Source organism: Apiospora aurea (assembly GCF_038362705.1).
Source record: "Apiospora aurea strain CBS 24483 chromosome Unknown utg000001l_segment0_segment0, whole genome shotgun sequence".
Lineage (NCBI taxonomy): Eukaryota > Fungi > Ascomycota > Sordariomycetes > Amphisphaeriales > Apiosporaceae > Apiospora > Apiospora aurea.
In genome coordinates this window covers 2,678,341-2,700,724 of record NW_027117388.1, presented here as the reverse complement: position 1 = coordinate 2,700,724, position 22,384 = coordinate 2,678,341, and the positions used below count along the sequence as shown (strand labels likewise).

General features: G+C 55.0%; 11 protein-coding genes across 11 annotated transcripts; 6 read left to right on the top strand and 5 right to left on the bottom strand.

The window, feature by feature from the left end:
• Positions 1–120: 120 nt before the first annotated feature.
• PG986_000840 (uncharacterized protein) lies at positions 121–915 on the bottom strand (the record flags this gene model as incomplete). The annotated part of the gene is made up of 1 exon (XM_066837062.1): positions 121–915. One exon carries the CDS (start codon positions 913–915, stop codon positions 121–123), a length of 795 nt encoding a protein of 264 aa, XP_066705955.1.
• Positions 916–3,268: 2,353 nt separating this feature from the next.
• Positions 3,269–4,231, bottom strand: PG986_000839 (uncharacterized protein; the record flags this gene model as incomplete). The annotated part of the gene is made up of 2 exons (XM_066837061.1): positions 3,269–4,050; positions 4,156–4,231. The coding sequence occupies 2 exons, from the start codon at positions 4,229–4,231 to the stop codon at positions 3,269–3,271; spliced, it is 858 nt and encodes a 285-aa protein (XP_066705954.1).
• An 822-nt stretch (positions 4,232–5,053) lies between these two features.
• PG986_000838 (uncharacterized protein) lies at positions 5,054–7,360 on the bottom strand (the record flags this gene model as incomplete). The annotated part of the gene is made up of 5 exons (XM_066837060.1): positions 5,054–5,448; positions 5,512–5,992; positions 6,048–6,369; positions 6,427–6,992; positions 7,055–7,360. 5 exons carry the CDS (start codon positions 7,358–7,360, stop codon positions 5,054–5,056), a joined length of 2,070 nt encoding a protein of 689 aa, XP_066705953.1.
• Positions 7,361–8,815: 1,455 nt separating this feature from the next.
• Positions 8,816–9,958, top strand: PG986_000837 (uncharacterized protein; the record flags this gene model as incomplete). The annotated part of the gene is made up of 1 exon (XM_066837059.1): positions 8,816–9,958. The coding sequence occupies one exon, from the start codon at positions 8,816–8,818 to the stop codon at positions 9,956–9,958; it is 1,143 nt and encodes a 380-aa protein (XP_066705952.1).
• A 527-nt stretch (positions 9,959–10,485) lies between these two features.
• PG986_000836 (uncharacterized protein) lies at positions 10,486–11,202 on the top strand (the record flags this gene model as incomplete). The annotated part of the gene is made up of 1 exon (XM_066837058.1): positions 10,486–11,202. One exon carries the CDS (start codon positions 10,486–10,488, stop codon positions 11,200–11,202), a length of 717 nt encoding a protein of 238 aa, XP_066705951.1.
• A 955-nt stretch (positions 11,203–12,157) lies between these two features.
• Positions 12,158–12,541, top strand: PG986_000835 (uncharacterized protein; the record flags this gene model as incomplete). The annotated part of the gene is made up of 1 exon (XM_066837057.1): positions 12,158–12,541. One exon carries the CDS (start codon positions 12,158–12,160, stop codon positions 12,539–12,541), a length of 384 nt encoding a protein of 127 aa, XP_066705950.1.
• A 590-nt stretch (positions 12,542–13,131) lies between these two features.
• Positions 13,132–13,404, top strand: PG986_000834 (uncharacterized protein; the record flags this gene model as incomplete). The annotated part of the gene is made up of 1 exon (XM_066837056.1): positions 13,132–13,404. One exon carries the CDS (start codon positions 13,132–13,134, stop codon positions 13,402–13,404), a length of 273 nt encoding a protein of 90 aa, XP_066705949.1.
• Positions 13,405–13,725: 321 nt separating this feature from the next.
• On the bottom strand, positions 13,726–14,805 carry PG986_000833 (uncharacterized protein; the record flags this gene model as incomplete). Its single annotated transcript, XM_066837055.1, has 1 exon — positions 13,726–14,805. The coding sequence occupies one exon, from the start codon at positions 14,803–14,805 to the stop codon at positions 13,726–13,728; it is 1,080 nt and encodes a 359-aa protein (XP_066705948.1).
• A 700-nt stretch (positions 14,806–15,505) lies between these two features.
• On the top strand, positions 15,506–16,180 carry PG986_000832 (cytidine/deoxycytidylate deaminase family protein; the record flags this gene model as incomplete). Its single annotated transcript, XM_066837054.1, has 1 exon — positions 15,506–16,180. One exon carries the CDS (start codon positions 15,506–15,508, stop codon positions 16,178–16,180), a length of 675 nt encoding a protein of 224 aa, XP_066705947.1.
• A 2,047-nt stretch (positions 16,181–18,227) lies between these two features.
• PG986_000831 (uncharacterized protein) lies at positions 18,228–18,764 on the bottom strand (the record flags this gene model as incomplete). The annotated part of the gene is made up of 1 exon (XM_066837053.1): positions 18,228–18,764. One exon carries the CDS (start codon positions 18,762–18,764, stop codon positions 18,228–18,230), a length of 537 nt encoding a protein of 178 aa, XP_066705946.1.
• A 2,024-nt stretch (positions 18,765–20,788) lies between these two features.
• Positions 20,789–21,856, top strand: PG986_000830 (uncharacterized protein; the record flags this gene model as incomplete). The annotated part of the gene is made up of 1 exon (XM_066837052.1): positions 20,789–21,856. One exon carries the CDS (start codon positions 20,789–20,791, stop codon positions 21,854–21,856), a length of 1,068 nt encoding a protein of 355 aa, XP_066705945.1.
• Positions 21,857–22,384: the final 528 nt, after the last annotated feature.

The following is a 22,384-nucleotide window of genomic DNA, read 5'->3' as shown; positions in this document are numbered from 1 at the left end:
ATGCCCCGTATGCCAGCATTGCCCATAACGCCCCCCTTCTGGCCAATGTTCGAAAGCCATAAACCGTCATTGTACACTATATGTATCCTGGCTCCTCATGCCTTAAGGCGGGTCGGAACCTCAAGCCATGTTGAAATCCTTGCGACGAATAGTCTTCTTCAGATCGTCCTTGAACCGGTCAAACGGCAAGACCACCATACTGTAGTCGGCGCCCTCGCTGCTGAAGCCAATGACGTGGCCCAGGAGCAGCGGCCTCTCGGCGGCGACGGTGCGACGGACCCAGATGCCGCAGTCCTCGGGCCGGACGGGGTAGCTCGAGGTATTGACGACAAGCCCGTGGACCTTGCGACGGGCGCCGCTGCTGCTCGAGGCGGAAGCGACACAGAAAGGTCGCGCCTCGGCGACGACGCCCGTGACCTCCTCTCCGGACGCCGTCGAGAACTCAACCAGATCCATCATCTCGGGCTCGTCGACGTACTGGTCGAGCATCTCGAGCGGCACGGCGGCCTGGCCGACGGCCTCCTCGTCGCCCCGGAACCACTGCGAGCTGACCTTGACGAGGCCGTACCCCTGCTCGGTCGAGTAGTGCACCACCTTGCCGATCTGGCCGACGGGCTCCTGCGTCGTGAGGTCCTGGTAGTACTGGATGGGCCGCGTGATGGGGACGCACCGGGTGTGGTGCTTGGCTGACGAGGACGACGAGGACGACGACGAGCCGCAGGCGCTCCAGCCCATCAGCGACACGTCCTGGACAATGACCATGTAGAGGCTCTTGCCGTCGCGGATGAGCCCGCCGGCTGTGACGATGTGGTAGTCTTCTGCTGTGGGCCCTTGTATAAAGAGGAGTTGGCCTGCTTGCCAGTAGCGGTAGTCAGGCAGAGATGCCAGGGGCGACTGGAGGAGGTATACGTCCATTTTGTATGTGTATATGTATGATAGCTGTAGTTTGGTCTTGCGTTTGTTAACCAAACCATAGAAATCTCAGGCGTACCGTCGAGTTCATTATATATTTCCTTGTACTCACCACGATCGAACTCTTGTGGCACGCGAGACGGGTCTACTTTTAACACACATAGGGGCAGCAGAGGTATCCAGAGCGGCGACACGTGAGGAATAATTGGTCTGGGAGTAGGAGCTTCTGTTTTCTACTTACTTCAGCACCGTTGTTTCTACTCAGCCATGCAGTGCTCGCTCCTCGTGGTACCTTTATTTTCCTCGTTCGGTGTGTGTGTCGGGACCAACACTGGCAATCCCGTTTCTCGGGCATCATAGCTGAGGAAATACCGGCCAGGAATCTTCGTCATTGGCTCATTCGTGTCTCTGCTTCTTGCGAGACAAGCTTCGATCCTGTAGGGGGAGCTCGTCTTGCCGAATACGGATGAGATCTTTGTCATCACCTAATGGACCACAGCCTCCCGCAATGTGGACAAAGCCGAACGTCCTTCGGGCAGTGGCCAAACCGATCCATTGGGTCGGCAGCCCTGAAACGAAGATGGTCTTGCTGGTCTCTTGAATCAATACGGGCTCTAGACCGGTCGCTCCTTTCTGAGTAAACACTAGCTGCGATTGATTCTTCTCGGCCCTTACCTAATATGCTCGCTCGCAAGGGTGCTTTCCCGTATTCGATCCTTGGTATTATATACGCCGCTTGGGGTTCCCGAGCATCAAATCTCAAGTTCTTTTCTTTCCAATCACGACTTACCACTCCTAGAGTTTCAAGTCGTACTCCTGAAAGGTTTTACTGCTCACCAGGGCAACAGGTTCGGCATATTCGGTAAGAGAACCACGATAAATCCATAGTGCTCAAGGTATTACGGGCAGATCCGGTGTTGCATAGCGGTGTTGCGCGGCTATACGAGTACTGTGTCCCGCCTTGGCGTTGAGCTTGACTATAGGTATACGATATCTATCTAGCACAGCATCATTCGATTTTAGAACGGTCATCACATAATTTAAGTCTTACATACTACTTCAAACCGTACTATGAAAGTCGGAAATACAACGTTCCCTCAAGATGGTCATGTTCTATCAAACCAGCCAGTTGCCCTATCAAGCAACTATCCCGTCCCTAACGATCACCTCTAGCCCGACCCCACACCGAACAAAGGTCATGAAAAGGACATCTCCCAGAGACATATTCTGTCGGTAATGTTCGGTTTTAAATCGAGAAACTCACCGAAAGGCCGTGTTGCACCTCAAAACCCCGAGCTGAAACATTCCTCTACAGCCTCAGAAAGGTTGTGCCATCTAACACGATATGTCGAGAATAGATTAAGACGACCGTCATAATGATGCAGTATGAGTTACCTTATAAGTATGATTGGACTTGCCAATACGAGGCTTTGCTGCTCCAGCAGGATACCAGCTCGGGGAAAAGCTCGAGGAGAACAAGTTATGTCCCATTTCAGTAAAACCCAAGGCCAACCCTTTTTGTCCTCATCGGAGCCGCATCTTAGGTAATACCCTTTTGCCTGCATAGATGCCAAGGGTCAGAGCTAAAGAGGCTAGGGCAATCCTACGAGATCTGGCTGTGCCGTTTGCATATCTTTGTTTGACGTGTGACTGGGAAGGCCAAGGATGGCATCCCGTCTTAGTCAGTCAGCCCTATCTATTCTTTGTCCAGGCACCTGAGACCGTCTCATAGCCTCGAATCCCGATGCCGCGGTGTCGTCTACAGCCACGCACCACGTGCCAAGCTTTCACGAGCTACCCTACCTGGCTCGCCCATCTTACTATATTTGGTTCTCAGTGTCAGCCAGCCAAGGTACAGCCCTTTTCAGCGCCATCATGCCACCGTAGATAGCCATTCTCCGGGATCATTTGCCAAAGCACAACTGATCCGGAGTCCCGGAAGGCGCAATGTACCAATCGGACGCGTTGGAAGGCTGGAATCGGATACGATGAGCGCAATCCGTATTCGTCGGTCCAATAGAATGCGGGTTTGCACTCTGCATAAACCCTGCCCACGTGGCTGGCTGATGACCAAATTGGGAATCGCCACCAGTGGCAAACAGTTCCATGATACGCTCGGGAATGGGAAGGAACAAGTAGCTCATCTATTTTCCATCATTACTGCGAGAAAAGGAGTGCCTAATTGAGTCTGATTCGGGTTCACAAAGGCACTATCGTCCGTAAATGCCATCTTGTTTCCATATCTGAACCTCCTAGCTACCATGATAGGCCCAGGCCCGTTTTCCTTTTCTTTGTCTACAATGCCCCGTGTATCGGCGAACCGAAAGGAGTTCCGCTGTCAAACATGCTTAGACGCCTAGAGGAAAAGGTCACGTAGATCCTGGACAAGGTCCGCGCGGACGAAGAGCTCGCCGTGGGGTTCCGGAAGACCAGCGCCCAAGCACTGGTGTAGGTCCTTGGCCACGTCCTCGGGGATGTGCACTCCACCATCGTACTCCAGAGCATTCTCGAAGAGGGCTTGGCGCAGTTTGGACTTGAGATCGGGTCCGAATGTGTCGCCGTTGGCAACTGGGTTGCCAAAACTAACACCGGTTCGTCGACGAGAGTTGATAGCCGAGAAAGACGTGCGAGGACTCATGTTGTCGTCGTCCGAGTCTATGCCAGTTGGGATGGGTACGCGGAGGTTTCGTCGGCCAGTGGAAAGAGGAGGATCTTCGAACTCGGCTGAAAAGCGACTGCGAGTCTTGCGTGCTGGGGTGGTGGTGGCGATCGAGGGAGACTGGACGGTACTGTTCTTGCGGGGTCTGCCTCGAGGCCGCTTGGATGGCGGGGTGTCGATGGACAATGACTCCTCCAGGTTGGATGGCACAGGAGAGCCCTTGGCACTGCCGTCAGTCTTCGGTGCGGGACGCGGATGTTTGCGAGGTCGACCACGGCCACGTTTGGCTGGAACAGAGGCAGGAGGGGCCATCTCGGGAGCTTCCTCGGGCTGCAGCAAAACCTCGGCTTTGTTCGCGATGTCTCTGGCAAGGGCCTGGTCGATTTCAGGCTCGTCGACGCCGGCAGCTTGATCGTCGTGGAAGGGAGACGTCTTGCGCTGGTCACCACGACCTTTGAGGGTATCGGCAATCTCGAGGGCTGTATGGTGCAGGTAGGTTAGGTATTTACATGTAAGTTTGTTTGATAAGGTACGTGGAAGTCGCGTTGCTGAGTGGTTTGGATTGGTAGGTACAAAGCACTTACCTTCCACATCGTTCTCGACCGCAGTTGTCATTTCGACATCTGCGCCGTGAATCTCCGACTCTTGGTTCTCATCCATCTTGTCTGGCTTGCAGTGTGTGTGTGTGTTCAAGGGGAGTTGGTTGAGTCCTGAAAAAAAAGACCGAGATGATGTTTTGGGAGATGTTGAAGTTAAATCCACCCGCAAGATGCGTTGTTGTGTTAATAACTTGGTACCAGTAAGACCAGGCAGCAATAATAGATTAGGCACCTCATCAGAGGAACCTCACTTTTCTATCACTCGGGCCTGGCCATTGACCAGGCATATGCAAAGTAAGTGCCCGGGGAACGTGTTTCTGATGAATGCAAATATTTTGAAAACAATCCCAAGGTGGCAAATGACTCCCATATGCCGAATATATTACCTTTATTGAAGCAGGGATCACCTATCAGAATATCATATGTGCATGAAAAACCTATGTACAAGTAGGAACTTTTCCCACTGCTTGTTTACTCCGTATCCGGGTGCCCATTGCTACCTGTGTATCCCACCCTCGGCCTTCCACTGAGAGCCAAATTCATGTGAATGTACTCGCCTCAGGAGGTGGCAGCCTTGAGGATATATTTCTCCAATTCGTATATCCGCCCCCAAGCCCTGTGGCATGAGGCCAAACTCATGAGTGCGCTCCCTTTCTGGGAGCCTTCGGAGGTGTTACATTCTGTGCCTCTATGAGTGTCCAAATACAGACACACGTACACAAGATGCCGGACGCAGGCGATGTGAATAGAATCAAGGAAACAGCAAGCTTTAGGCGAATAAATTGGAATCCCAGTTAAATAACCCGTATATACATGCTACATATCATATCCCTACTCCATAACATCAGATACAAGGCCTCACATGACAGCCACAGCAAATCACTTAATACCCATTGACATCGTTCGTCCCGTCCGTCCCATTGGAGCAGCACTCCTTCCCAAACGCAAGCTTGCTGATCTTGTCGGCGGCATCGTAGACGCCCGCGTTGTTGGCCGCCACCTGGCTCGGCGTGCTCGCGTAGCTCGGCGGCACGTCCATGACCGGGTTGTTGTCGAAGAAGTTCCGCGGCTTCAAGATCAGCGTGATGGGCTCCACCGGCATCACGGGGAAGTCCTCGGGGGCTGGAAAGTGGACCACGCCGAATGTGTGCCAGAGCACGACGTTGGTGTTGTCGATGGACTCGGTGCCGTCGCCCACCCACTCGGGGATGCCTTGGGACGGCTCGCCAGAGGTCTGGGGGACGTGGCGGCCTGCTGCCCACAGCTGGTCATCGCTGTCTGTTGTTGTACAGTGATTAGCTACCATTAGTGATAAGGGAGAAAGGGGGAAGTTGGGCTTACATTTAGTCACGTGAACAGCGTTCCTGGCAAACCCAGCGCGCTTCCACACCAAGGAGCCCTCCTTGGGCATGAGCCTGGGTACCTCTCGGCTGACCAGCTTGTAGGAGGCGGGCTTGCCGCTGTAGGGGTGCAAGCGGTTGGTGTTGCAGATATCCCAAGTTCTCGCCGTGTCACCGTTGTACGGCGTGGCAGCTTGGCCCGTGGTGGCGAGCTTCGTCCTCTTGGCGTAGAAGGCATTGCCGTAGAAGTTCTCCTTGCTGCCAACCGGCGCCTCGGAAGGCATCGCGTCTGACATGAAGACGGTGTTGTTGGGCCCGTCGACGTTGGCGTCGATGCGAAGGCAGAAGAGATGCTGGTGGTTCTGGGCGTTGACTCCGGGGTAGACCTGTGTGCCCCAGCCTCCGAGGTCCTCGTCTTCGTTCATGGCGTACGTGTTGAGGATACCGGTAAGTTTGATCTCCGGCTGGATCGTTCCATCTTGCTACAATGGGGATCAGTATGGAACAGGATCGGCTTCATCAGAGTTTGGGACGTACATGGAATATCCACTGGATGGCATACTCGTAGTTCGCAGCAGTGAACACTTGCTGGACGACGAGCTTGCGTGCACGGGTGACGATGGTCGACTCGTCACGGAAGTCTGTGTGCTTGAACAGGATACCTGCATCCTCCTCGTGGATGCAGACCGCGTTCTTGATGGTGCGGATGCCGCCTTCGCGAGAAGGGAACTCGGCATCGAGATAGTGAATGGAACCCTTGCAGTCGCACCCGAGCGAGAGGCTGTTGGTCATGTATCCGGCTCCGTACTCGCCCAGATCAAAGGCATGCTTGCGCTGATGGGGATGCTCGGGGTTTCCACTGCTTCTTGTCAGAACGAATGAAGTCGGGGCTTGGGTCTTTCTTGTTTGAACTTACTATGGGACCACCATCTCGGACAGCGAGAGTCGGTAGAAGATTGGCCGAACGGTGCCCTTGTCGTTGTACGTGATGTCGTTGAATACAATTCCTTCCCGGTAGTTGAAGCCGATGTGGAACTTCCAATTTTGCCACTCCAGCGTCCGGCCCTTCATCTCGAAGGAGACGCCCTCTGGCTGTGTGATGTTGATTGGCTTCAGGTTGGTCCTGTATCCCCCGGCGTTCTCGATTGCCGCCGGGTGGTAGTTGACGGGCGGAGCTTTGTTCAAAGGCCTCCGGACTTTGGGGATGTCGATATCAATAATAGCCTTCTTCTCGCCATCGTAGATGGGGCAGAAGTCTAAGGGGTAGGCGTATTGGCAGTCATCTGGGTTGGGGCGGTAGTACATGAGCGCCTGCTGCAACCGGATGGTATTGCCGTGGCGCTCGTCGTACCCGATAGTCCAGGGGTCGCAGTAGACCTTGTGCATGTCTTCCTTGGGGATACCACTGATCTCGCACTGCTCAATGACCTTGGGGTCTTTCCGGCAGACGTGCTCTACTGCTTGGAGCTCTTCCATGGTGATCTAGAACCGTCCTGTTAGTAGTATCCCTGACATGAATGACGAGAAGAGGTTATCAAACTTACGATGGGCTGGAGACCCTCTAGCAGCTCCCACTTGGTGATGGTTCCGGTCTTGAGATCGACCAAACCATCGTAGACTTTGCCGCCAGGGGCAATGACGACGACATCGGCAATCCTGTCGGGCTTGGGCAGGTTTGCCGAGTCTTGGAGCCATTTCATCATCTCCGCCTTGCGCGGCTCGTGAAGAGAGACGACATTGAAGAGAACCTCGCCATGGGCCTTCTTCACGACGGAGATGGCCGCTTCGATTTCCCCTGCCGTCAAAGGGTCGAAGGGGTGCAAGTCGGGGTTCGCCACTGCGGAGACCATTGTGGCACCGTCGGGTTTGAGTCTCGTCTTTGGTCAAGTGCAGTACACAGTGAAGGATGAGAAGACAGGAAAGCGTAGAGTCATGAAATGGCGATATAAACTGTATTCTTCATATAGGGGATGCAGCTGGCGAGGCGGCCCTTGATATAGGGCAGGCCAGGTGGATGCTTGGGTCTGAGGAAGCCATGTCTCGATGAGGAAATTCTAGCCCTTCGGGACGGTTGAAAGCTTGAGATGCCCAAAAGCCGACAAACCTCGAGGCGTCCAACCTCCAGCCAGGTTTGCCAGGAAGGGTTGGTTACCTAACGATAAGGTTTGCAACGCCAATCATCGGTATTATTCATGGCATCCCTTCCATGGTCAATGATCACCAGTACATGTTGTAGTACGCACCAAGCTTGGGGCCGCTAGCCAGCCGGGGATCAATGGGAGGAGTTACAAGCCCAATCGTGACGATTGCAGGTGGTGTATCTCCTAAAAGGCCTACCCCTCAATTCGCTGATAAGCGTCTACAGTACTGGCTCTAATTAGAAAGATAAGAACCGGCCGTGGACCGGCGCCGAATTCCACGAGAACTTAACAACCCCACCTCTCCGTACCTTTTGTCCAGGACATGGTTCCATCGCTCGTAGCTCTGAGGGGTACTAATCCTGAATCGGACATTCAATAGCAATGGCTGCATGGCGTAAAACCGGCCTGGAGGGTTGTTGATATGACCGCTGATCGACTGGTTCGCGGGTTGCGACTCGGCCTGTGGGGCGATCAATTGGGAATCGCAGGTTACCATCATCATCCTGCAGCCAGCCCTGTAGCCGGGTGGTATTGGGCTTTGGGGATGATCCTTTTCTACCTATCTACAGATTCTCGAATGGTAATGATAAATATCGCAATGTAATTTACAGCGAGTGCAACAATTATCTTGACTAATACTGATGATGTCGGCTCTCGCAGAATCCTTGCCATGGCGAAATCGCTCTCATACAGTCGTTCTCTTTTCTTCTAACCTCGACGGTTGGGTGCATCCCACCAGTGCTGTCCGCAAACAGATGCATATGTGAGCCATCCATCATCAAGCACAAAGCTTGCCCGAGGAACAGATCAAACAATGAGTGAGAGCGGTACATGTCTTTTCAAATAATGACAATATTGGTATGAAGATCTCTTTCTTCTGTAGCAATATCAAGAGTAAATGAAGAAGAGTGTTGCTTGCCCAGTGTCAATTATCGTCGCCCCTATTGTTTTTTGGTCTTTGGGGGTTGAGAACAAGACCCGTTCGTCAATCAACATTTGAAGGCATGGATTTAGAACCCCTCGGAACCAGACGAAAACGGGGCCTCACTTCCATTCTCTTGTCAAACGCAAAGGCGCACGCACTGCTCAATCAGGCGACCACATTCGCCTCGTAGCCGCCCAATCTGAGCAAAACCAGCAGATTTCGTCCGCAACAAGCCAACCATGACGATGTACGTGGCAGAGATTGCTGCGATCAACAGCATTACCGACTGCCCCGAATATGAGACGGCGATGGTCGGCAACCTCCCTTGCGTGGTCAAGACCGGCGAGTTCAAAGTCGAAGAGCAGGTCATGGTATTCCCCGTCGATACCTTCGTGTTCGTCGACACCAACAATGCGATCCTCGAGTACACTGCCCACAATGATGTCCAAAAAGACGAAGCGGGAGTCCGCGGAGTCCACGTCAAGCCGATCATGGTTCAGGGTCAAGTGTCTGCTGGCCTGATCGTCAAGCTCGCCCGTTTCCCCGACGTCAATGCTAAAGTACAGCGAATCGTCGAGAAGAGCACCAAGGACAATGACACCGCCCCTAATAAAGCAAGCGCAGCAGCAGTAAGGCCGCAGTCACGCCAATCCCGCGGGTTCGGTCTGAAGAAATGGACACCCCCGGACCCCAAGTCCTTCCTCGGCGAACGGCCCGCCTTCGTACCGAGCACCACCGCCCCCATGGTCGAAGAATCTCCCGGCGTCTTTTGGGACGAGGCGAACTGGCCCAGCATCTGGCAGGCAACACCTCACATGCCCAACCGGATGAAGATGTTCATCTACCTGGTCCAGAACGACTCGGCCTGGGCCGAATCCATCGAGCGACGACCCGCCGTCGGCCGCGGCGTCCTGCCTCATGCCCGCATGGGGGTCTGCGGCGAGGACAACGACTTCCGCGACACCGGAAGGAACACCATGTGGGATTCGCTTACGCGCATGAATGTCCCCGCCACGCTCGGCCGGCTCTCGACGAGCAACATTGCCATTGAGGGCTTTATCTTCGTCACCAGAGCGGTCATGACGCCCAACGGACCTCGACCTCACAACCAGTTCCGGATCTTCGCCGTCTGGGATATTGACGAGCAGAAGCGGCTGTCTTTCGAGAAGACCAAGGACTTCGCCAAGTGGCTGGGCTTGCAGCTGGTTCCCGACCTGGGCCAATGGGGGCTGAGCGAGATTCTGATGGGCGAAGCGGCGCTCGCGGAGCTGGGAGTCGTCTACATGAGCATGGACGGCCAGACCGTCATGAAGTCCCGTCCCGCGAAGAACGCAAAGACAGTCGAGTTCGAGAGAGCACTGTTGAAGCTAGCAAGAAAGTAGGGAGACAGAAAGAGGGTCCTCATGAAGTTAGCGGCGGAGCCCATGCATTCCGAGAAACCCCAAGTCGATCGTGGCCCCTGTTTCATGGTCTGAGCACCCGCATAGAGTTGTAAGCCATGAAACAACGATGAGCAGCGAACTTAATTGCTTCATCAATTCAGATAAAGGCTCCGGTCGCGAATATGAGTTGCATGTTGCCTCAGTTTCAGCTCATTGATTTTATCGGACGAATGTATTGTGATGCTGCTGCGCCGCAGTTGTTGGCGCAAGATGCGCCAACAGTAGAAATTGGCCAGCAGCCACCGGGCGGGTGTTCTCTTCGCTTCTCCTCCCTGTTGTGAACAATCTTCATGAAATCGGAACAGAGATTCTGATATCCTAACTATATCCACAGACTACCAGAGGTTTGCAAAATAAAGGCGGCGAGTGAGACCCAGTGTCCGCAATCCGTCTCGAAACATAAGATCAAGATATTGAATTGGCAGGCCTCTTACAGTTCTTACAATCCTCCACGAACACTGGAAATCATGGCACCAAATAGACATCTCGAGATCCAATACCAGCCCTTCCTCAAGTATGCAGAATTCTCGGACGATCCAATATTGGTCGAGGCCAGTCCCAGACCTCAACCAGGGCAGCCTGGGCTGACAAAGACGCCATGCTGCCAACGTCGCATACTCTCCAAGCATATCGTATCATATGTCGTGGTGATCGTCACAACATCTCTCTTTTGGGTCTTGGTCATGCTATCACACACATCCTCAAACGACGGAGCAGCAGCTTGCGCGTCGTCACCAACGATTGAGGGTACCGGCACCGGCACCGGCACCGGCAACACCAGCCCCCTCGTCAACCCCGATCAAGAACAACACCGCGTCAACATCACGACAGGCGCCACTTACCTAATCTGCGGCAACTCCACCCAAGAAGCGCGCTCCCGCGGCTGCCGTTACGACGTGCTGCTGAACAACTGGGTGCCGGCGCCCTGCTACGACGCCGACTTCGTGGCCGAGTACGAAGAGGACGGCAGCTCGGCGGCGTACCGCGACGAGGCGCTGACGCAGCGCATCGAACCGGGCGGCGAGGCCCTGGGGGAGCTCGAGTTCTACTACACGTCGCGGCGCGACCACGTCAACCACTGCGCCGTGATGTGGCGCAAGCAGTTCGCGCAGTTGTTCGAGAGGCGGGCCGCCTTCGACAGCGTCATCTCGGACCCCTTCCACATGGAGCACTGCTCGCAGTAACTCCTGGACGCGCCCGAGAGGGCGGTCAAGGGCGGGGAGGCCGTGCCGACGAAGACGTTTGTTGGTTTTGCGGGATGTTGGGTTAGGCACGAGGACAAGACGAAATGAGCTAGCCTGCGCTGGCTGGCTGGCTGGGCATCTATCTGTAGTGATAGATAGATCAGCGGTTTTCGGGACGTAGGGGCAAGATAGTCGGGCTCGCGGCTGGTCCAAATGATATTGAGGTCAGGAGTTCTGGGTAGGTATTTTCCACAATTGATAATTTGGTCAGGCCCAGAAAGTGACCCCTTGCATCCGATGTCCGACCATAGATGACTCCCTGGGCCGACCTGACCGGAAAGAGATCAGGGGTTGCCGACACCGAGCCGCAATACCACCTGAAAAGAAATGACCCCTTCGCGGCCACGAACCAACTGCATATTGGAATTTGCCTTTACGGGCCAGTGGGAAATGTACGATCCCCAGGTTCCATTTCCCAGCAGATCGGGAACCCCATGGCAACCCCGGTGGCTGCTGCAGGCGCGTGACCAACACATCCTACCCCTGCTGGCATCAAAGACTCTGGCCAATCAAGTCCATGATTCATCTCCAATATCGACCCCGAAGCCTATCGCCTGTTCTTGATGGTAGCATTCTCTAATATCAGAGCCTCGCCTGTTGGAAATGAACAATGCGAGCACGGCATGCCAGGGCAACTGATATGATGACCAGATAAGTGCTCTCGCCATCGGGAAGTCGCATATAAGTAGGAAGCGAACAGTCTTCTCGGGAAGGGAAACTGTCTTCCATCAGCAGCAGAAGCAGCAGCAGTCACTCTTTGATCCCCGTCACCTGCTCACCACGATCCTTCATTCCTACCAGGTCGCTCATGCATCAGGCACATATCATCACCAACCATCAATATAACCATTCACTCGACGTTCATGCAGACCTCGACATCACCGCAACCTGCACCATGAAGTTCCACAACATCGCTCTACCCCTTTTCGTCGCGGCGGCCGCACGAGTCGTCGGCGAAATGACCCTTCACTTCTCCACGGACCCGAGTTGTGGCGACGACGCGGCGCTCGGAGCCGTCATGACCATTCATCAGGACCAAGAAATCACCTTCGCCAACCACGTATACCGCAGCGTGCTTCAGTTCAACGGGGCCGAGTCGACTTGCCAGTTGTCCATGTCCTGGGACGGTACCACGGCCGAGAAGATCCCCGAGTTCAGCAGCGACCAGCCTGCGTCTACCGCAGAGAAGCGTGACACGGTAGTGGTCGTCTGTTCCATTTTCAAGAGCGAACTGAACGAGAGTCTGGCATTGAGAGCGATCAACGTGCATGGCTGCTAGGGACTCGAACTGGAGTAGAAGGGTACATTCTCAACTTAGGCTACCTCGTGTTCAAGGATCCTATCTTCAGCTTCCTCATCAGGCACCGCCTACATGTATTTACTTGTATCGCTTAATTATAATCACCGAACTGTTAGTTTTCGAGACGCGCTTCGCTTTTCGTCGCCTTGCGAATAATACGTACAACTACGCAAGATGCGCTCCTGTCAAGACATTGTACGAGCGATACGGTTTTGGCTAATAATAGGTAGACAGGTATGTCGATCTCGAAGGCTGGTTGATGGTCTTCCGTCAGCCCTACCCTACTTATATGGTATTTCTGAAACAAGCTAACCTCTGACAAAGAGCGCCCGTGACGTCACCGCCCAACCTTCCAGGTTCCCTGCTTGGGGCGGGGCAATTGCCTTTGACGGATGGCTACAAATATCCCGGCAACAAACCACATCTTGGGCTTGAAGATTGAGTCATTGATATTTTTGACGCTTTACAGCGAACACGGACACTTCCTGCTACTTCTCCTACACTACCACTTCGACCAGCCAGCCTCTGTCACAACAACTCGCAACGAGACCACCGAGCCAACCGTCAACATGCCTCTCGACAAGTCCTCGCAAGACACCGGCGTGACCGGCGCCGCCAAGTTCGTCACCAGCGCCCTCGGTAACACCGTGGGCGGCGTCTCCCGCACCGTCGGCAACGTCACGGGCGCCGCTGGTCGCGGTATTGGCGACACTATCACGGGCGCCACCGGCTCGGCAGGCAAGCCCGTCGGCGATGCACTCGGATCCCTGGGCACGGGCGTCCAGAACGGCGCCGTGGGCGTGGCCAAGGGTGTCGAGAACGCCGGCCAGTGGAAGAAATAGAGAACACACACGATGCGATGCGAAACAGTACGATACCAAGAACAAGAATGGGAACATTTGTCACACCGCTTGGGTGGCAGGCGCATGGAGTTGTCGGTCCGTCCACCATGGGCTACGGATGGCCGGAGTTCGGATTATGATTAAGGAGTGAAGCTCCAGAATGTACAACGATAATGGATGGATGATTGGGTGTATTGGGATGCGAAGAGTGCTCGAAACCACATCGGGGACTGGTCAGTTAGCCAGCAATGAATGATAAGTTACAGCTGCAATGGAATTTCGAGCTTCATGCCAAGTGCTTGCTGATGATACCTATACTCATTATGCCCGCCCCAAAATTGCATTGACGTCGTCTTGAAGCCCCCTAGCCCAAGCCTCCTGTCCTCTAGTCGGCTTCCAGCCCAGGCCTCTGGCCACCGTCGACACGGTTCTCGAGTTGCTGCAGAAACCGAGTTCAACAACGTTCTCGTCCTCGACGCCCATGTCCAAGAGCTCCGCGCCCTCTTCCAGCTCCACGCTCCTGACCGTGTTGTCCTTGATCCGACCCGCCGCGTAGCACGCATCCGCCACGCCCTGCACTACTTCACGCCAGGTGTGTCGACCGTTGCCGCTAAAGACGATCCCCTGCTTGCCGGTAGGGAGCTTCCGCCCGCCGCTCTGCAGAATGTCGTCCAGGATGATTCGGTAGAGCTCGGCCAGGTCTTCCACATGCACATGGTCCCACTCCCCGCTGCCCTGACCCACCACGACGGCCCGACCCGCCGCTAGAGCCGCGCGGACGTAGACGGGGATCTGGATGCTGGACTGGTTGAAGGCCCCCGTCCCCCGCCCGTAGATGAGGCCGCTCATGATGACCAGCGTCTTGACGCCCAGCGCCAGGCCTGCGTCCACGACGCCGAGCTCCGCCGTGCGCTGCATGTACGGCGTCGCGGCCTCGAGCTGCTTCTCGTATCCGTAGATATCGTCGGTCGCGTCATCGAACTCCCGCGCTCCGCTGCCGCTGCCGCCGCCACTTGAGATAGGCCGGTCCCCGACGTTCGAGGTCCCCGACGTGTGGATCATCCACACGTCCCGCCTCGTGGCCGCCTTGCGCTCGCCCAGACCGCGCACCAGCGCCTGGGCCGAGGCGACGTGGTAGCCCAGGCCGGCGTTGAGGACGACGTCGTGCTGCGCGGCGACCGATACCGCTGTTTCGAGATCGTCTACGTCCTCGTACAGCACGGGCTGGACGCGGTCGCCGTAGTGGGCAATGAGCTTGGCGACGCGGTCGGCCCCGCGGACAAGACAGGTGAACGTCAGGTGGGCAAGCGAGGGTTGGGACAGGAGATGGGTGAGAATGGTCCCTCCGATGAAGCCGGTCGCTCCCGTCAGCAGTATTCTTGGAGTAGGCGAGGTAGTCATGGTGAGATGTTGCTTTTGTCGATTCCTACGTTGCGAATGTGATTGTAGGGGTATTCTTAGTTATATATATACGTACTATCTACATGACCCTGATAACGACTTGCGATACTTATACACCAGTACTACGCTTCTCGTCCACGACCAGCCCGTCTCAAAGTCCGCTTCAGATCGTTCCTCCGTTAATTCCGAGGCCTTTCAATGATGCGATTACATCAACTGCATAACAACAAACCTATAATCTGCACCTCGAGTCCCAACCTGCTGTCGGCGATAGAACCCAGCAGGGTGACCGTGTTTCGGCGTTAGTTTACATGTGACGACACTGATCATCACCTCAACGGAGTTAACCCCGACCTCCGTTATCTACAGCATCAGTGGCAGCTACACGCATGTTCGCCCGCGCCTCAACTGGATGCGCAATTGCAGCATCATGATAAAACTGGCAAAGCTCTAGATATGCTGGTTGGCGAGACACCTGGTTGACGGGAAAGGGGGATCCGGAGTTCGCCGGCCCACATACCTAAATGGGCGCAAACAAGCGGCCACCCCCGGTTCCGATAGCGCATCTCAGCCGCGCGGATGTATCGCTGCGGTCGATCAATATATGGACTTGGTTCTTGCCTACATGGATAATTGAATAGCTCCATTCGATACGTCACATTGCGGATCAAATCAAATCCATTGATACTATACTACCAAAATGACAGCACCGGCAGACAACCCAGAGACCCTCCTGGAGACGTTGCTCTCAACCATCGAGACGAAGATCGTGCCCCTGACCACCAAGGGTGTCTCATCCGGCAGTAAGCTGTTCGGGGCCGCCATCCTGCGCAAAGACGACCTGTCCGCCGTGATGGTGGCCACGAACCACGAGCGAGCGTCGCCGCTGCTGCACGGGGAGATCAACTGCATCCAGCAATTTTTCTCGTCGCCCGACACCGCAACACCGCCGCGGCCGGCGGCCCGGGACTGCCTCTTCGTCGCGACGCACGAGCCGTGCTCGCTGTGCCTGAGCGGCATCACGTGGTCCGGCTTCGACAACTTCTACCACCTGTTCACGTACGAGGACAGCCGCGACCGGTTCAGCATCCCCTACGACATCGACATCCTGCAGGAGGTGTTCCGGGTCCGCGCCGTCGAGGGCGTGCACGAGAGCGACGACAGCCTCGCGAGGCGGCCGCTGTATAACCGCCGAAACAAGTTCTTTACGGCCAAGAGCTTTGCGGAGCTGGTGGAGGAGATACCCGGCGGCGAGGAGGTGAAGCGGAAGTGGAGAGGGGAGATTGAGAGGGTGAAGAGACTGTATGATGGGCTGAGTGGGACGTACCAGGAGGGCAAGTCTCAGGGAGTTGCGAGTGCCAGTGTTTGGAAATAGTATGTCCTGTGATTGCAGCTCGTTTCTAACTTTAGATACATTGAAACTATATGTTTACAGATTGTTTCACTGGAGTCTTTCATTCCAGTACCAGAGAGATATTCAGATGTGGAAATTGCGGTGAATGGCAGGAAAGGAGGCGAAAGGGGGGAAAGAGCATGGTTGAAAGAGAAAAAGAAAAAGAAAAAAAGAGAGAAAAAAAAGGTGAAAAAAAGGTGACCGCAGAGGGAGTTGAACCCTCTTGCCTTTAAGTATAATAACTAATGATACTACCGCTAGGCTACACCGGCCCGGTCAAGGGAGGGAACAGTAATTTGGATACTTATACACTCTTCCAAAGGCGTGGCGGGTGAGATTAGGCTTCATTCACTCTTGAGCAAGTATTCGAACCTTGTCTCAGCCATGGGTCTGGTCATGGGGCCTGAATTTTGGGCTGCTGAAAAGATACAATCCAAGTCGTGGTGGTGGGCAACGAGTATATCCTACCTTTGGTTGCCATTGCAGTCTCACATGTGTCTACTTGGCTGTGGGAATATTGGAGTCGCTAAGCTCCAGAAAAGGGGCAGCAATTAGACCTTGTCTTGTTGTCAGTGATGGGAACCAATTTTGAATATCTTGTTCTGGATTGGACAGTTTCCACGCTCAGCAATAGACAAAGTGTTGTTCGGTGGCAGCGTAAATTGGGCGGGCGTCCGAGGAAATTCATTGACGACAGCACCGCCTACTTGGACGGCATCATAGACGGCCCCTTCGTCTACTGCCAACACGCTGGGATATTGCTGTGTTCGTACATACTACGCGGGCCCAGAGCCTTGCCCGAGATATGCTATTGTTGTGTGGGCGATCTGGAGCACGCGAGCTGCCCCTATCTCTATGCCAAAAGGGGCAGCTCGTACGCTTCCAGGATAGTTACAGGCATACCCTAGCAGGTGCCTGAGTGGATGCAACCGGTGTGGACTAGGCCGAGACACCTCCAGGTATTGCAGTAGTAGTATTGCAAGTTCAAATTCTTAGGTGTCCTCATTCAGGCTGTCTAGGAGGGTGCTATCTGAGGATGCTATCTGAGGATATCCTCCAGCGATCTCTCCGAAACGGGCGTTGGCTGTTCATCCGCACAAACGTGGGGCACAGAATCCTCCAAACAATAGTGCCGTCTAAAAGCACTACCGCCACTGCTTGGTCTGTGTGCCTTTCGATATGATTTGCTGCGGTTGCTGGAAGAAGAGCTGTTTCGAGAACCGCTGCTCTGACTTGCGGCCAGTGCGGCCTTTGCGTCCTTGGCCAGTATCCCCTCCAACATATCGCGACTTGACATTCGCCTACGGTCGGATAATGCCACGTCTTCGAGCGGTTTGGAGACCACTGTGTTTTCCCTCAAGACCTCGGGCGTGTGGTCCAGTAGAGGCATCAAGCTATATCGTCTAAGGCTGTCTAGTAAGAAGGTAATATCTGGGGTCTGGTCTGGCTGTTCGATTTGGTGGATAGTACTTCGCCTTCGGTGAGAGGCGACGCCTATAGAAGAGCCCATTCTTTGCCGCTGGGCGGGGTTCTTGGGACTCTCCGTGAGTGAACTGCGGGAAGAGGTCGTAGTTCTTTGGAGGTCATGGGTCGAAATCCAAGCGTCTCTATCAGTGTCGGCTGCCGGGGTATCGCCACGATGGGCATCCACGCCGCACTGCAACAGAGTCAAGGCACGTTGCCCTTCCGGGTGAAGATTCTCTAGCTTGGACTGAGGCGCGATCCAGTCGTTTGTGCAAGATCGCGGCCTAAGTGGTGGAAATGACACGATGTCGTGTCCGTTGGCCGTCATATATGCGCGTTCGACCACAGGCTGTTTCTGTGGCAACGGCGAAGAACTTGGTCGACGCACACCCCAAATGTCCTCATCACGGAACGGATTGAAGATCGGGACGCCAGATCCTGATACGCCATTGCCTCTATGGATGAGCACGCTCGAAGTGGACGAGGTCGTGTGAGGGGTGCTACATGTGGATACCGCCACGCCGCCCTGGGGGCTTCTGTGAGAAGAACCTTCCGAAGGTGTATACTAATCACATTCTGTCATGCTCTGCCTCGTAACTATGACGGCTTTGTTGTTGCGTAGCGTGGGGGTGATGTCAAGGTCCGTTCCATACCCGGCGGCGCGAAAGGCAGACTTGACGGAGCTGATGGTAGTAGCCGGGTCGGCGGACTTTGGGCACTGGGGGAAAATACCCTTCTCGTGGGTACCAGCTCTGGCCCTGGTGTGGCTTGGCAGCAGGACCGAGAGGCACCCCGTTGAAAGGTGCCTGTCGTGCGATGGTCGGAGGCCAGCAATCACGATATCCAGGATCCCTGCAATGTAATCGGTCGAGACGAGGTAGGTGTCGATGGCACGATCTGGCTGTGTTCCGATGGCATCAGCGCCCCGAGGTCCCAGTGTGCTGGGCCTGGGCGTTGGTACACAGGTCTGGACACCTGTACCAGGCACCGCGTCGCACGTATCATGGCGTCGATGCGACAAGTATGCCTCGATGGTCTTCACAATGCTCTCGGTCTGCTCGATTGTTATTGCTGGGTTGCTTCGGAGGGCCGGATGGGGCATGTCGCCAGTGCCTGTCGTGCTCGATTGCTTTGCAGACCGTCCGGATCTCCCTGGAGCATCTTCAAGGTCGCAAGAGCACTTGCGAGCTCCACTAAAGATTGAACGGGGCGCATTCCCATTGATCTGTGGCTGTAGAGTATTTGGATCCGCCTGCTTCATGCTCTGGTTGCGATGCTTCCCGAGGCCGAGTACACTTCCACTGGTCGGCGAAGTCTTGGGTTCGGGATCGTGGTTCCAGTCATTGGCCACGGTCAGCTGGGAGCCCGCTCGAGCAATGAAGCCGGAATCGATCTGTCTCGGCTCGTTATTCTGGTTTATCTTGTTGGGGACTTGTTCCGTTCAGGTGCTCGGAGAAACTTACATGATGACTTCCCAATCGGCTGCTGGGTGCACTGTAGAACCTCTCTTCGCCAAAACTTCCACTTGAGGGTCGTATTGACGCAGGCATCTCCAGACGATGGTAAGCGACAGTAAAAGATAGGGTCGAATATATATAGATATATAGGTGGGATGCGGAGAGACTGTGTTCGAAGGCTAGGTTTGGAGTTGTGATTTCAACATTGGTCTAACAACGATGTATCCCGCCATGGACGGTCCTGCATGGTACCAAAACTATTTACTTGATTCCGGTGCTGCTCAAGAGATTCAGTCGCACCTGCTGCAAGCCACTCCATTGGAACGTTTGTTGGCCGAGCCCGAATCAGTAATCCGATTGTTGTGGTTGCTCCTTCCTATCACGCCCTTCAATATTGCAATGGAATTGCCCTCGGACGAGAGTCCATGTAAGATGCCAAGATCGTGTAGAAATAAATCATGGTCGAGGGATCGGTATGGTACACGAGTCGGCTTGGTGACAAACTTTGCCCGAGACTCGATCAGTCGCATCGCAAGGTAGGTAAACAGACGTGCACTTACACACGAAGATTCAGCCGGGCAGTAGAGCCCGATTACGGATCTCGCTTCGGGGCCAAGTATGAAGCAGCGTGCTTGGGGGTCGCCCGGTCCAATGTGTTCGGAGGCAGCCGACCATCTAATGACATGACATCAGCCCGGCTACCGGTTACCCAAACCGTACAGATCTTCCTCCAACCCTCGAAAGTGGCCTGATGGAGCATACGGAGCCTCCCAACAGATTCCCAGCCTGTCCCGCTTACCGGTGGCCGAATCCAAGGCCTTGGAGGCCGAGTGATGCAATGCCAGGAAAACGCGCATCCAGCATGCACAATAATCATGCCCGTTCTGGGATTGAGTTGACGGGACTGGGCACGAGACCCTCCAAGTCGGGGTCGAAAGGAGGCCGTCTGGCCGCTCGCCCTGTTCTTTCGCGGGGTCTCTTGGTGGCCTGCTTGCCTGCACGGGGAATGTCGGGTCACTTTGGAGGGGATGCCGGCAGCGCTAATGCAGGATGCTAGGCCCAGACACTAGCCTAGGTTACTTAGGTAGGCTTCTGGCCGCTGTCATCAGCTCCCAATCGCCGAAAAGTGCACCGCCGAGTAGACTGGCCTTGGATGGCCGCCTCCGCCCCAACGACGGTGCGTGATCATCAACCTGCTGTGCATGTGTGTGTAGGCAAGAATCAGCACTCGATATCCGGGCACATCACGAGCACGGCCAAACTGCCTGTTGCTGCTACCCGTTCATTTCGATCACCGTTCTTTAGGTAACACGATCTGTCCCATTCGACGGAGCCAACCGCCACGCAGAATACGGTAGTACCATTTACCTAAGCTGCAGGAACAGCAGATGATTCATGCAGGCGCAGGGGGCTTGGGGGCCTAGGTCCTGCTGTGCAGCCGGCTTGGTTCCCAATCCAACCGTTTATTAATAGGCACATAGCCAACACCTTGGGCGGTGTGATGTTGAGTTGGGCACACAACTTTAGGCGTCAAACTGTATACTGCTTCTACTACAAGCACCTCATTCTAGGTTCTCTTTATAAGTGACCCGGCATATCGCCACTCCCGCCGACGACTCACGAATTGATTGCTTTTTTCTACCCTTTGCTTCCCAAGCAGAGCGTTGCAATGTGCATAGCACTCGTTTCCACCTCGCATCCCGACTACGCACTCATCGTCCTCGACAACAGGGATGAGTACGTGCTACGGCCTACCAGCCGGCCGAAATGGTGGACTCATCAGGACTCTGGGAACCAGGTCCTCTCGTCACGCGACTTGCAGAGACGGGAGCGCGGCACATGGATGGGAGTGACCAAGTCGGGCCGCCTTGCCGTCCTCACAAACTTCCGCGAGACCATCGATGACACGGTACATCCTGTCCACGGCATCCGAAGCCGTGGGGGCATGGTCACGGCCTGGCTGGGTGCGCCAAACGACGAGAGCCTGGACCAGTTCGTCGCCAAGATGCTCGAGGGTGGCCTGGTCAAGGGCGTGGGCGGCTTCTCTCTCATCTGCGGCGACCTCAAACCGAAGAGGAGCAAGGAGGAACTGAACGGCAACTGGGTCCAAGACCGGGAGGTCGAGCCGCTCGTCATCATCTCCAATCGCAGTGAGGCCGTCGACGGGGTGCCCCGGATCGGCGGCAAGAGGGGCGGTGTCTGGGGCCTCAGCAACACGGTCTACGAGGAGCCCGCGACCTGGCCAAAGGTCAAGCTGGGCAGGCAGCTGCTCAAGGAAGCGATTGAGAAGGCCGTTGCGAGCGAAGCAAGCGAGGACGAGCTTTCGGAACTGCTCTTCTCGGTCCTGGACCACGACACGCTGCCTCCTATCGCACGCCGCGCCAAGATGGATTTCGACGAGCGGCTGGACTCGCTAAAGCAGTCCATCTTCATCCCGGCCATCACCGACGAGGACAAGGATAGAGACATGCTGTACGCAATGGAGCAGGGCAAGATGAAGGCCGCCTTCAACGAGATAGAGGATGAGGACCACGAGCTCCTCGAGGCGTCTCGGCACGACGACGGCACCCTGTTTGACAAAGGCGCATACGGCACTCAGAGGCAGACCATGATACTAGTGGACTGGGATGGCAACGTGACTTACAAGGAACGGGCGCTGTTTGACGACCACGGCAATCCCGTCGAGCACGGGAAAGGCGATGTGGCCTTCAAATATACCATTGACGGGTGGAATTGAATTCTTGGGCGGCGTCGCTAGAGGCCGGTTGAACGATGCAGTGTTTTTAACATAGCCCAGGTTTGTAGGTTAGCATGAAAGGCGCATGAGGATGTTGGATGTCCCAATGTTGCTACTGTTGGGCATCATGGGCAGTGGTGTGGCTTCCTAGACATCTTGGTACTTTTCCCTCTTCAATTGATATCATACCACAAGGGCTACTACCCTCAATCGTCGAGTTTGCCGGGCAACCTACGGCTCGTCAAGGTTGTGGATGTATTGACACGCAAGGGACTGGAATGCTTGCGGAAGATTTCCGCCTAGGGTGACCCACTGAACAAGGGCTTGGCACTTTGCCAGCCAATAGAAACCACCGTAGCTCGAGCATTTGATCCCTGCCAGCGAGTGACGCCAGCAAGCATCAGCTCCAAATCAAACATTATCGAACTTGCAATCCCCAAGAACAACAATTCGATCCAGTTTGCTTCGCGTCTACCAGCAACCGCGATCCAGCATTTTCTTCCGCGACCGACAAAGGCGACGCAGAAG